The 14287-nt window shown below is 43.6% G+C and overlaps 1 protein-coding gene across 2 annotated transcripts in view; it reads left to right on the forward strand.

Annotated features, from left to right (window-relative positions):
* Positions 1–12236, forward strand: part of METTL16 (methyltransferase 16, N6-methyladenosine) — an 82574-nt gene extending 70338 nt beyond the window's left edge. For both annotated transcript variants that reach the window (XM_043583436.1, XM_043583437.1), the window contains exons 9-10: positions 285–458; positions 581–12236. In XM_043583436.1, the coding sequence (XP_043439371.1) occupies positions 285–458; positions 581–1204 (798 nt within the window). In that variant the 3' untranslated portion in view covers positions 1205–12236. The remainder of the gene's footprint in view (positions 1–284; positions 459–580) is intronic.
* The last annotated feature ends 2051 nt before the right edge of the window (positions 12237–14287 follow it).

Here is a 14287-nt window from a genome sequence, read left to right on the forward strand (position 1 = left end):
AGAACACAGAGTCCCCAGGGTACTTGAGTTGCTATGAAATAAATAATCATACAGGTGTGTGCTGGGCACAACACATAGATGAGGGACATTCAGTAATTGGAGGCTGTTATATGCTGATAGCCTGACCATAGGCAGCATGGTATGGCATGCAAAGGTCTTTGCGTTTTTTAGTGCTCTACATTTGGTAGTAGAAGTCATGGAAATGTCCCTGGCTGAGTTCATTATAATACATGAAATTTCATTAGTTGGATAACTTCTTCCCCCATGCCTTCTTTTTCTTTCAGTCACCACCCAGTAAGCGAAGAAAATTAGAGAAGTCAAGGAAACCCATCACGTTCGTGGTGTTAGAGTCTGTGATGAAAGAATTATCCCTCAAAGCATCATCTTTGGGCTCTGAGACAGTGGAAGGCATAGTAGTTGTGACAACGTGGATTGAAAAAATCCTCACCGATCTGAAGGTACTTTGTTAAGCACATTGATGACTTCCTTAACAATAATCTTTTTTCTTTTCTTTTCTTTTTTGTTTTTGAAGTTTTGAGAAAAGTGATTTTCTATCAAATTCTGTTTTTCCTCCGAATAGGTTCAACATAAACGAGTCCCCTGTGGAAAGGAAGAGGTTAGTCTTTTCCTAACAGCAATAGAAAACTCCTGGATTCATTTAAGGAGAAAGAAACGGGAGCGAGTGAGACAGTTGAGAGAAGTTCCGCGAGCTCCTGAGGACGTCATCCAAGCTTTGGAAGAGAAGAAGTCCACCCCGAGAGAGTCTGGCAGTAGCCAGGATTTGGCCCAGGGCCCCCGGGAGGGCGCCCTGTGTGGGCCTGCTGCACAGGAAGGCGAATCTTCCACTCTTGAGGGCCATTCCTCAAACCAGGATCTGCTTTCCCAGGATGAAAACCCAGAACCTGTGGAGGATGAAAGGAGTGAGGAAAAGGGAGGGATGGAGGCTTCAGAAAATTGTAAAGGCTCTAGCAATGGGGCCCAGGACCGAGAGGCATCTGAGCAGTTCAGCAGCCCGGTGTCTGAAAAAGGAAGCCATCTCCAAGGAGTGGCTGGACATTACCTATTCAAGTGTTTAATAAATGTAAAGAAGGAGGTAGATGATGCTTTAGTTGAAATGCATTGGGTTGAGGGCCAGAATAGGGATTTGATGAACCAGCTTTGTACCTATATACGTAACCAAATTTTCAGGCTTGTTGCTAGTTAAATTCTTGCACAGCTGGGAAGTTTCTATAATGTAGCTTGCCTTGGTGTGGCAAGAGGTATTCCACCATAGGCCCATTGGTCATTATGTGCAGTTTTCTTTAAAAAAAAAAAAAAAAAAAAAAAAGGAAAGAAAGAAAAAGAAAGAAAGAAAAGAAACAAATTAATCTATTTTTAACCCCTGCCCAATCCCCCTTATTAAAGTCACTGGGCATTAGTATGGTAATTCATGAGGATAAATTGTGGTTACCAGCATCAATAAAAAGCCATCAGTAAATTCAGGAGGGATTTAAACCTGACTTAAGCTGATCACCTTAGCTTAGCCGAGGCCAAAAGGATTGTTTTTGGAGTCTGGTCTGGGTCAGAACTACAGAGCATCATGCTGTCTCTGTCATCCATAGTTGCTTCTTGAGGAGGGGTGGCTTTCTCATTCTCTGAATAGAGGCAGTACAGCGGGCAGATAGGCCCTGTGCCCACTTCTGGAGTCACCTGCAAGACTTCTCTGGGTATATAGGCTTGATGACCCCTGTATCAGTCCTGAGAGAAGGAACTGGCCTAGTGTTAGGTGGTGGGGGAGAAAGCTTAGTGATGCCAAGAAGAAGGGCTGACCTGAGAGGGCTCCTGGAAATGTCACATTCCTGATTCATAGCTGTTTTGATGCTGCTTATTTCAGAAATAATTAGGTAAGCAAAACTCCCAGATGTGACTGAGATACAACAGAATGAAGCTATAACCCTACCTCCAAACTGTTTGAAAGTAGTGTTTTGTAGTAGTTTTACTGATGTATGGTTTGAGTTTGTTTTGTTTTTTTGACATACAAAGTGGAGCTTTGTTTTATTTTTAATGTAACAGTATTCAGAATTGAAATCTGTCCATCATGTTTGAATCCTGCGATTGGGGGAAATATTTTCATTGCTTTGAATGGAGAAATGATTGATGATAGAAATAAGAAATTGGGGGGGTGGAGCGCCTGGGTGGCTCAGTCGGTTGAGCATCCGACTCTTGATTTGAGCTCAGGTCATGATCTCAGGGTCATGGGATCGAGCCCTGCATTGGGCTCTGCGTTGAGTGTAGAGCCTACTTAAGATTCTCTCTCTCTCAAGTAAAAAATAAAAAAGTAAAAACAAATAAATGGAGCGAGATAGTTATGAGCAGTATGTTGCTTAAGCAAGTCTCATCTATTGGCAGAGAATTTGTAGTTGATCAAATAATGTTTTTTGTGGGTCCCCTTGTAATCCCTTCTGTGCTTACCTGTTTGCCTTAGAGAATTCTGAGGCCAGGGTAACCATGTTCTTAAAACATGTTTCTCACTGGAATGTCAGGGTTCAGCAGGAATGCCTCTGGAAAAAAAAGAGTATTTTTGTTGTTGTTGTTCTCTTGGTGTCTCAGTTACCCTCTGCTGTACTTAAACTTTCACACCTTGATTTTGATTCTACACCAGTAGTCTCATGTTCTGTTTAGACTGAACTTGTTGTATGGTGCTCCTTCCTATCTGCAAAGCAAATGGGGGCTGAGCAGTTAAGCCATGCTTTTGAAAGGTGGCTAGGGGCTCCTGGGTGGGTCTAAAAGTTGAGCATCCGACTTCAGCTCAGGTCGTGATCTCATGGTTTGTGAGTTTGAGTCCCGCGCTGGGCTGTCTGCTATCAGCACAGAGCCTGCTTCAGATCCTCTGTCCTCCCCCACCCTTCTCTCTGCCCCTCTCCCGCTCATGTGCGCACTCTCTCAAAAATAAACATTAAAAAGTTTTTTCTTGAAAAGTGGCTGTTGGTTAGGGCAAAAAACTGATGACCTTGGCGTATTTTGGCAACACCTAGACCCAGCCCTCAGCAAAGATTCAAGAAATGAAAATAGGACCATATTATACTTCCCTCTGTCATTGGAGACAGAGCTGCAAAAGAGAACAGATTAACCAGTGTTCTTGACCCGGTCCAAGGATCTCTAGAGAGTCCATAAAACTCCTGGATTATTTCTAAAAGCTCTGTGAACACCCACTACCACCACCACTTCTCCGGAAATAAGGATCTCTGACTTAGAGGGGTCAGTGAGCCACTGAGGATTAGGAAGCACTGGCCCAACCTCTCATTTGACAGGATGAGGAAATCAATACCCAGGTTCACACAGAGCCAAGATTGAATTCATGCCCTTGAATTCCTCTGGTTCAGTAATCTTCTCTTGTGCCTCCTCCCCCCGCCCCCCCCCAACCTCCCCGTCCTCCTGACACATTTAAATCCTATGCAGGCCCCAAACCTTGTGTCTTATCTTGATAGAATTTTAGGATAATTGAATTAGGTTGTAATTATTCATTTGATAAATGGTCAATACGTATTGTTTGCATATTTGCTTCATTGTAAAAGAGTAGCGTGTACTCATTAAAGATTTGGAAAATCAAAGTCGAAAACAGCAACAAAATCATCCCAGTCACAGTCTTCTCAGTTATGACCACTGTTGGTGTTTAATGTTTTCCTTCTAGTCTGTCGATGGGAGGTGCATGAGTGTGTGGGTTTAACTTTGTACTCATGCTGTATATTTGATTTTATATTACGCTTCTCTTTAACGTCTTGTATTTTTCTGTGTTAGATGAGTGGTATGTTTACATACACTCCTTGCCCGTGCATTTTGGACACAGTATTAGCCTTCATTTGAGTCTGGTACCAAGGTGTGACCGGAGGCACAAAAGATGTGTCTTGCGTCTCTGTGTGTTGCAGTGCCCCAGGTTTAAGGCTCGGTGTCCTGGAGGAGGTTTTATAGGTGGTCAGCTCACCCTTTTAGAATTTAAAAACTGTATGATGAGGGAAGCTTCCAGCTAGAGCTCTGAGTGCCTTCTTTGCACTTGGTTGTCTTCGTTTTCTTCTTTGAGAAGAAAAGTTTATTTCTGTCTAATGAGAGAACATTGAAAACGTTTTTTTAAAACATCTAAAAATTATTTTCATTATGCATATATTTTATAATTGTGTGATGTGTGATACATACACCTCTGGTATAAGGGAAAAGGGAATTTTGTCTTTAAAGAAATAGGTTATTAACCCATGTATGATAAGGTTGAGTGGTGCTTGCCTTAAGGGTCTGGAGGTCAAGTTCATGTTGACGGATTGTATGGACTTAAATCTTTGTGGTATTATCTTATTTTCTTTTTTGGTCCCTGGCATTGGCTTCTGTTCTCTTGATAACTAAGGTAGAAACAGAAGCTGAGCTTGTTTTCCAAGAGGGACTAAAGCTGCTTTTGTTCTTTGGAATCTGCTTTGCTTCCAACAACTGGGTTCCTTCACCCCCCATCCTTGCCCTGCTCTTCACACACCAGGGCGCTGCTGTGAGTCCTACAAGGTTCATGTCACAGTGGTGGAGTTTCAGCCGATCTTAAGGGTTGGTGTTGATTACTTAAAGTTTTAGTGTGTATTTTTCGAAATACGAAACCTCTCTTCTCTTGATGGAAATGATGTGAGAACACCAGCCTCAAGCTTTGACAAGTAATAAAACTGCAAGTTGTGGAAAAGATGCAAAAGCCCATGGAAAATCCAAGGCCTCTTAAAGAAGGGAGTGTGTGTCCCTTCCATCTTTCTTAAACCACAGCATTTTCCTTTCTAGCCACATGGGGGCATCTTTGGCCCTTTTATCAAGCACCTTAACTTTGCTGTGAATGAATAAAATTGTGCCCTTGGTATTTTCTTGAAATATCCCTTTACTACCCAGAGAATATTTTTTATGTAAACAAGTACATTTTCACATAAATAAAATTTGAAAAATAAAAGTAGAAAAATAGAAAAACCTAGCACTCCATGATCTTTTTTATGGATTTTCAACCTTTTTATGTTTCTTTATGGTCCCAATTGACTGTTTTATTTCCATGTGTCCTGCTACTCTAAAATATATACAGGCTGGGTCAGTCCTTTGGATTAACTTTTTATTAGTATCTAGTTAATGGGGATACTGGTAGGGGAATGTTTAGTTACCTTAAACAGTAATTTTTCAGAAGTCTTATGTTCCAGGTAGAGTTAACAGAGAGAGTTCTAAGAAACATTTCACTGTTCCTTTGTCTTTTAATTCTTGTTTTGGTTTATCTGGCTGGTGGACCAGCATGCATGTAGTATGTTGTTTACATCAAAAGTTGACACAGTTGGCTCTGTGTTGTATATATTTTATAGGTTAGCTGGGCCTTGTTTCCCATACAGGATGTTTCTGTGTAGAACATACGTATTACTAACTCGGGTCTGTGTTGGTTCACAGAAAAGTTCCATCTATTGTGGCACAGGTATCAGAGGTGATGGGCCCAGCAGATCTGCACAGTAGGAGGAAAAGGGTCCAGCTTGGTAGTCAGGAGCCCACTGGGAGAAGGAAAGTCCCAAAGGTGCATCACATTTATAGCCACCCAGGAGGAAAGGGATGTGACCTCATCTTTAGAGAAGTTGGTGCCTAGGAGATTTGGTTTGCTGAATGGGCACTAACCCCAGTAACACCCAGAAGAGGTTTACTAGTGAGAAGGAATTGGCTTTTGCCTTCTGGAGTAGAGCATTGATGGTCTTGAACCTTTCTAAATGCTCCCAAGTACAAAGTCTGGGTGCTCGTGCCAGCACAATATTAGAAAGCCCTGCGTGGAGCTCACCCCACTAGCAGCAGGGCCTCACACGCATACCAGAGAGTTCCCACTCTGCTCTGGAAAGACATTGAGATCCTCTGCTGTGACTCACCCAAATGACTAAAACATCAGTTTATTTTTTTAATTACTGGTTGGAACAGCTAATGCTCCCTTTTGGAACAGCTAATGCTGCCTTTTGGAGGCTGTGCTTTTACTGCAGGGGGCCGTGTTGTGACTGAGCAAAGGCCTTGCACCTCTGCATGCCCTTTGAGGTGTGGCCTATCTGTCTGTCTCTGTCCAAGCAGAAACTTTAGGGACTCCAGGCTCTCCATGGGGAAGTGGAGGGTCATGGGTGCTCATTATGAGCCAAGAAGCTGAAGTAAGATGGAGTAGACCAGAATCTGCAGTTGGGCTTGGCAGAATTGGCTTGTATATGATGTTCCCAGGAGGTCAAAGGATCTATAAATCCCAGAGGCTTCTCCAGCCTCCCTAGGGGAATGAAAAGCAGAAAAGAGACTTTGCAGTCATCAGACCTGGGTTTATGTTCCAGTTCCACTAGAGGGGTAAATCTGTTTCACTAAGCCTTGGCGTCCTCACACAAATGATGAAGGATTCTTGCTTCACAACAGCAGCCGTTAGGTGAAAGTATGAAAGTGAGATCGGTACTAAGACACCCGGAGGAGTACATGAGCATAGTGGGCTTCTCAACTTGCTCTTCTATTTGTATTCTTTGAGTTGTCCATTTCTGGTCAGAAAATCTACCAGTAGACTCCCGTCAAAGGTCCAAGACCTCAAGTATGTAACTGTAGGTGTAGAGTTCCACTTGACCAAAAACAAAACCCATGCTTCCATGTACCAGAGTGACAAACAGGGAATCAGATTGATTGGCCATCTTCTGACATAAATTGTCTCCTTAAAGAACCCAGCACAGTGGTGTATGTCCCTCTGTTGATAGCTTAAAGAAACGGAAGCTCAGAGAGCTTAAGTGACTTGCCCTAAGGTCATTCACAGAGCTAAGTCACTGAGATATGGGGGTTGAACTCAGGCGCAGAGATCTGAGACTAGGTTCTTGTACCAGATCTGAAGATTCGTAACAAATGCTACACTTAATATGGAAATGGACTTTTGGGCTCATTTGACCTGCCTCTAGGGAAGAGAGAAAAAGCCTCTCTCACCCAGCTTCACAGTTGAAGGTAACATTATTCTCCAGCCTATGATCAATGAGTAAGATTTGATAAATGAAATTGCTTATAATTAGTTCTTAATTTATGCTACCAAATCTTCATAGAATTTTGCATTTGGCAGGAGTGCAGATAATTAAGTAGTTAGGGAAACCACATAATAAAATGTCTAGTACAAGCACATGTTGGATCAGAATCAATGTAAAATAACTGATAATTAGGTAATGACTCTTTGACAATACATAATTGTATAATAATGGAAGAAGGGTTTTACTTTTTTTATAGTTTAATAGGCAGCTCCAAATATTTCACTCACGGAATTGATGTGCTTTTTGATCTTACTGGAGAAGGTAGCAGTCGTCAGAAAAATGGCAAGTCCTCTTCCCCAGGTAGGGTGAATGAACTCGTGTAAATCGGGAGGAAAGAAAAGGCTGCCTGCCATCTGGTGGACCCATTCAGGGAGTGTGGCCCAAGAGTCTAGAAACTAGAGCCAGGAAATTCCCAGCTAGGGGACTTGGCTGGCTTTAGCAGCCAATCAGCCCCCAGGGAAATGACAGCTTGTGCTACTGCTGTCCAAAAAGAGAAGACTATGCAGAGAGCACTGTGGGGCCAGGCCCTTCCTGGGAGAGTGGATGAGGCATGGGCCTGCCTCTGTAGATTTTGCGAGTCAAGAGATTTGATGTCTCTTGCTGGGAAAGGGGGGTTCCCAGTCTGCTCTGGCAAAGGATCCTTCATTCAGCTATGTTTGTCCCAGGATTTCTGCCTTCAGGGTCAAGTGTGGGGCTTTATGAACCAAACTCTAGCCTGTATTTCTCTGAACTCTAGGTGAGCACCAGTAGGACTTTATTCATTCACAAAGGGAATCGTGTTTTCTCATCCTCTACGGCAAGGGCCAGGCAAGATGGAATAGCTCATGTTCTGACTAAAAGGGAGTAGCTTTTATTCGATCCCTGTTGGTTGTTGCCATGCAAAAATGGTGTTGGATGTTCTGAATTTTTGCAGGAAGCCAGAAATCCAGATTTGTGAGAAGTCTACTTGGTTGTAAATCCTGACAGTTAATTCAGTATTCTGTCAAAACCTGGTAGACCGTCAGTTCGTGACCTCTTCCACCACCAGGGGGTGGAACTGTTTACATATTTACTGCCTCCACTTCCCTAAGTCTCATTTACCTCAGCTCCTCAAGTCTGCTTCCTGCCTGCCCCCCCTTTTTTAGAGTGTTTCTCATCTCTTGAGAGAATCCCGAAGATTCGGTCCAAGTTCCTCGTTTGCTCTTTGCTCCTAGCACTTCAGGCTGGCCGCATCCACTCCCATGACTTCAACTGCTGCTCACCTATAGATTCATCATTCCTGAGTCTAGACCTTTCTTGAACTTTCAACACCCACATACCTAACCACCTGTTGGACATCTCCCCCAGGACCATGGTAGTGTCAAATTCAATCTATACCTGGTTCTCTCCTATCTTCTTGGTCACAGTCCATCCAGCTGTCCAGATAAGACATTTCTGTTCCTCTCTCTCCTTTGCCACCAGAGACTAAAATCTTTCATCTTCACAAATACCTCCCCAATCAGCCCACCCTCTCCATCCTGAGTGCCACCACCTTAGTGCTCTTCCTCATCTCTCACCTGGATTGGAAGGGTCGCCTGAACCATTTCTGGGGAACTTGCGAGCTGAGCAGCAGAAAGAGATTTAGATAGGTTTGGTGGTGAGGAGGGAGATGAAGAAACCCACTTTGGGGGGTGAAACAGGAGCGCTTTCAGAAGAAGGACCAGGATGGAAAGTAGATCCGTAGGAACAGGTCACAGTCGAGGTCAAGAGAGAGGAGTCCTTTCCTGAGAAAGCATGGGAGAACTTTTTTCCCCTTTAACAATTTCATAATAATTACAAAAGTAATGCATTTTCACTCTAAGAATTTAGAAAATAATAAAACTTTATAATTCCACTACTCAAATGGAGTTATGTTACATGTCGTTATCTTAGTATTTTTATATGCATATATATTTTTTAATAACAAATGTGGGATCATATTGTATATGACTGTTTTATACTTTTCATGTAGCAATATATTGTGATAACCTTCTGATTATAAAACTAGTGTCTGTCGGAAGACTTATAAAAAGTTAAAATAACCAGATAGCACACTGTCCAGAGACAACCACTCATATTTTGGGTTTATTAACAGCGTGTTTTCTTTACATGTCATCTTGAGAGTGTTCCTTCACTAAACCAGTTGTTCCTTGCTGGAAATTTTCTATTTTTCACTATTGTAAATAATGCTTTCATGGACATGTTTGTATAAAAATCCTCATGTGTCGCCTGGCTGGCTCAGTCAGTAGAGCATGCCACTCTTAATCTTGAGGGTCCTGAGTTCAGGCCCACATTAGGTATAGAATTTAGTTTAAAAAATCTGATGTGTTTTCTTACTGCTTTAGGATAAATTTCTGTAAGAATTAATGAAGCAGGGGTGCCCGGGTAGCTCACTCGGTTGAGCATCTGACTTGATTTCGGCTCAGGTCATGATCTCACAGTTTGTGGGTTCGAGGGCTGCATCGGGCTCTGCGCTGACAGCACAGAACCTGCTTAGGATTCTGTCTCCCTCTGTCTCTGCACCTCCACCGCTCACACTCTGTCTCAAAATAAATAAACATTAAAATTACTGAAGGCAGAGGATATGACCTTTTTAAAGGCTCTTTGTGTATATTGCCAATTTGGTCACTAAAAAGATTGTGCTAGTTTACATTTCCATACATGCCAGTTTTAAGCACTCCTTTGATAGCTCTACAGGGCTGATTTTTTTTTTTAATCCTTTATTGGGGTGCCTGGCTGGCTGGTAGAGTGTATAGCTTTTGATCTCGGGGTTGTAGGTTTGAGCCCTACGTTGGGTATAGAGATTACTTAAAATCTGTAAAAAAAAAAAAAACATCCTTTATCAATTGATAGACAAAAATATTTTCATTGTTTTAATTTTGTAGTATTAGTGAGACCAGACATTTTTGTATACATATTTCTGTTATATATGTTATCTCGTATATTTTATAAAATTTAAATTATGTTCTGTGTTCATTTTTCCATCACAAGTGTTATTTTTGTTACTGAACTGCAAGGACACATTTGCCAATATTTACCTCCATTTTGTCCTATACCTTTTTATTTGTGGTGATTTTGTTTCGGTGTTACAGTTAGTGGCTTGTAGAGGGTTTATGTAATCAAATCTGTCATTCTCTGCCTTTATATTTTCTTTGTTTCCTTTAAGGGTAGAAATCTCTTTCACCACCCGTGGAGCAGAAAAAATGTTTGCCTGTATTTTATTATGGCTCTTTTTGGCATTATTTTTTACATGTAACACTTGAATTTGTATTGGTGTATGATATGCAGTTTAAGAACCTAACTGTGTTAAACGAATGGTTCCAAGTTATCACAGAGTAACTGTTTAGAGAGACGACTGGTAAGCTCCAGCACTGCCAACTGAGGTAATGGGAAAGGTACTCAAGCCCGCTGGGGGTTGAGGATGGGCTCATGTACTGGTATCATCAGTCCCCAGCCTAGAAGTGGGAAGAGAGGCACAGGCTAGTATGTGGCTCCTAGAGTGTCCCCACCACTGGCCAGTACACACTCTCCCAGTGAGCCCTGGGGCTTTAGAAAGAAGTCCAGTTGTGAGAGTGGACGGAGCCCTGGATCTAGGCACTCCAGCCAGTGACAGGCCACTACTCCACGCCTTACGTACTATTCTGAGAAGGCATCGGTTCAGGGCACAGGTAGCTGGTCTCTCTTGGGTTTTACAGTCTTGATTCTGCAGCCTGCGTCTTAGGTGTGAGCCTGGTTTGCTGGGACAGTAGACCTCTGTCTTTTCTGTGGGACATCACAGCCCAGCCCCTCTGCCCTGGGGGGCCTCCCCTGTCATGGACACCCCCTGCCTCCACTTGACCCAGCTGGCTCTTGACTCACATTACAAGACTACCCCTCGTTCTGCTCACAGCCTTGCCCAGTCTCACTCCCACTGACCTGAATTCATTTTCTCTCATAAAGACACTTTTTTTTCTTTAGAGGAATAGCTGAAGTTCTCATCCTTCCCTCATGCCTTTCCAGTTTGATCAGCTTCCTCCTCCAAGTCCTCTATAGCCCCCATCTCTAGCTGTAGCCTTTAGCTAGCTTGGTTTCTCAGAAAAGCTCAAAGTGCGTGGCTCCTCCCTTTTTGCTTCCGAGCTGCATTTCTTTCCTTATTACTCAGTGTCCACACCCAGGGTGGTTGCCTGGATAAAAATCTGCCCCCTTTCCCCCAGTCACCTTTTCAGCCTGGACACAAACACCAGTGAGGAATGGCTATCTACCTAGGGCCAGTTAGAAGCTCTTAATTCCTCAGTGGCCTGACGCAGTTCAGTATCCTCAGGCCATCTGAGCCTCTGGATCCTCAGTCTGATTCTCTTTCCTTGCCTTCTCACTCACCTGCTAAGCTTGTTTATTGGGCACCACTAAGCAAAGTTAATGATTATTCCTGTCTGTAGCCAAAAGGGGTGAAGTTATCTATCATCACCCATTTCTGTGAGGTTTTCAAGGACTCTGGACGCACTTCCCCAGGCTTGCCTGTCCCATGGAGTCAAGGGAGAACCAGGCCACTTACTCCTGCCAGCTGACACTAAGCAGCTTTGTGACCTTGGATAAGACACCTTCTCTTGGGAGGTTTGGCTAGATAATCTCAACTCTTCCAGCTGTGAGGTCATGTGAGGCAAGGAAGAGGGGGAAGTACATGACTTGGTTTTACCTGTTCTGTAGGTTCCGGAGGAGTCCTTTACTCAGTGGGAGTGGAGGAAGGTAGGTGAGGACTTCGGTGGAAACTTACAGCTCCGAGGAGCCTGCTTCATTGATGACTGAATGAGTACCACATTGGATACATCTCTATCCGAGCAATTCAGAATCCTGCTCATCAGTCAGACTGGGCTCATCAGTCAGTCAGGAATCAGGTTCAGTCCACTTAAGTGGACCAAATTAAAGTCCATTTAATTGCTTCTTACACCTTCTTAGAAAAGTATGATTATCTGGGAACCTAGCCTAAAAGAGTACATCAGCATTCTTAGGAGTCTTTGTGTGGTCATATGATCTCTTGAGCTATGTCCAGCATGGTGGTAGAGGGCAAAGCTAACCTTTTCCAGGTATTAACTGTGGAGTTGAGTTCTGCTCTGACCTTTTACCCCACCCTGGCTTTCCAAATGTCAGCTGGCCTTGGCTACAAGGATACCTAGCCCCGTGCCTGGCACATGTCAGGCACACAATAAATATTTGTTAAACGAATGTTGTCTGCTGTGTCCCTGAGTGTCTTACTCTTCATCCTGACTTTCTCCCTTTGGTCTTGTTTTAATTGTGATATGTGAAAAACTTCCTAAAACCACTTGCAAAATTTGAGAAGTTGGGCCTGAACAATTAGGACATCTTCTGGGATTTAATGTAAATACCTGTACTTTGGCTTTATTTTTGCCATTATTATGTATGCATCGTAGGGGTCAGGAAACTGATTTTCATAGCTCTTAGGGTTGCATATGTATGTAATGCTTTGTTGGGGTGGGGGCGGTGTGGGTGGAAGATAGCCTCATCAAAGGAATGTCTCTATCTCAGCATATTAAAAAATGGAGGGATTTAAATTGGGCATCGGGATGCACAAGATTTGAGGAGGAAGGCTGAAAACAGAAGTCCTTTAAAGGTACACAATGATTGGGGTACCTGGGTGGTTCAGTTGGTTAAGCGTCCAACTCTTGATTTCGGCTCAGGTCATGATCTCACGGTTCGTGAGTTCAAGCCCTGCATCGGGCTCTGTGCTGGCAGCACGGAGCCTGCTTGGGATTCTCTCTCTTCCTTTCTCTCTGCCCCTCCCCACCTTGCTCTCCCTCCCTCTGTCCCTCTCTCAAAATAAATGAATGAACTTTAAAAAAAAAAAAAAAAAAAAGCTAAAAGTACACAATGATGGGTGGCCCAAGTGTCCTGCTCCAAAGGTACTAAGCACTTAGAAGCCATTAAAAAAAAACTTGAGCAACTTTTTGGAAATGGCTGGGCTTTGGATCATTGCCACAGAGTGCTCACCTTTCTGGTGAAACATCAGAAAACTTTTCTCTTTCCTTTGAATGAATACAGTTGCCAGCTTTTACCCCAGTTCCATCCCTTTGGAGCAGGAAGCTGGGGCTAAAATATTAAATGGCTCTTCTATCCATTCCCCTCTTCCTTTATACCCTGCTTGTAGGTTATCTCCCCCAACTGTCCATTCCCCAACTGGGGAAACCCTGGCTGATGAGAAATTCTGTTTAGCCATTTTCAGGCTCCTGTAGGCAACGGCAGGCTCAGAAAAAGCCTCCTTTCGAAACCCTTGCTTTTGCCTAACATCCCCTGGCTGCTGTCCCCACATGACCCAAATAAACAGATGATCATGTGAAGCCAGTAAGGCTGTTTGTTTTAAATAGCAAGCATCTCCACTAAGCTCTGGAGCAGATGGGATATTGGGGGCAAGGGAGAGGCCGGCATTTGACTCTGTTCACCCCACTTCTCTCTCTCCCACCCCTGAAGGAAAAGGCGTCTTCAGTATGTTCCTTTTCAAAAGGGTGCTGCTTTCATGGGATAGAGCTCGTTCCTGACAAGAAAAGTCAAAAGTTGGACTTCAGCCTCTACAAGAGACTTCAGGGCTACATGAGTGCTATGAGCACCTGAGAAAGGCGGAAGGTACAGCTGGATGGAGCTCTCTGAGCATCTTGGGCCACTGGACAGAATGGTAGTGCTGACCCCAAACAAAACAAGAAGTAGGTCAACATTATTTCAGGTCACTATTATGTGTATTATATATACTGTTTAGCACCCCACCCCAACACACACAGCTATGTATTGTCTTTTTTTTTTTTTTTTTTAATGTCTTATTTATTTGAGAGACAGAGTGCAAGCGTGGTGGGGGCGGGGGGAAGGCAGAGAGACAGACACAGAATCTGAAGCAGGCTCCAGGTTGTAAGCTGTCAACACAGAGCCCAATGCTGGGCTCTAACTCATGATCATGACCTGAGCCTTTGGACATTTAACTGACTGAGCCACCCAGGTGCCCCTATGTATTGCCTTTAAACTTACCATTTTCTTTGGTTGTACAAGTGAGCCAGGCCCAACCACACTAGTAGCAGGTGGCAGACACCTGAAAGGAAGCAATGTCAGGACCCACACAGATCTCACCCTCCCAGGAAAAGGGCATCCAAGCATTCATCTCCGGGCGGAGGGACAACTGGGCTGAGTTGTCCCCACCCCTTCCCCACTACCTTCCTTTCCAGCTCCATCATAAGCAAAGCTAGTGACACCTGAAGTGTGTGATGGCCTCTATG

This window comes from Prionailurus bengalensis, chromosome E1 (genome assembly GCF_016509475.1).
Source record: "Prionailurus bengalensis isolate Pbe53 chromosome E1, Fcat_Pben_1.1_paternal_pri, whole genome shotgun sequence".
Taxonomy (NCBI): domain Eukaryota; kingdom Metazoa; phylum Chordata; class Mammalia; order Carnivora; family Felidae; genus Prionailurus; species Prionailurus bengalensis.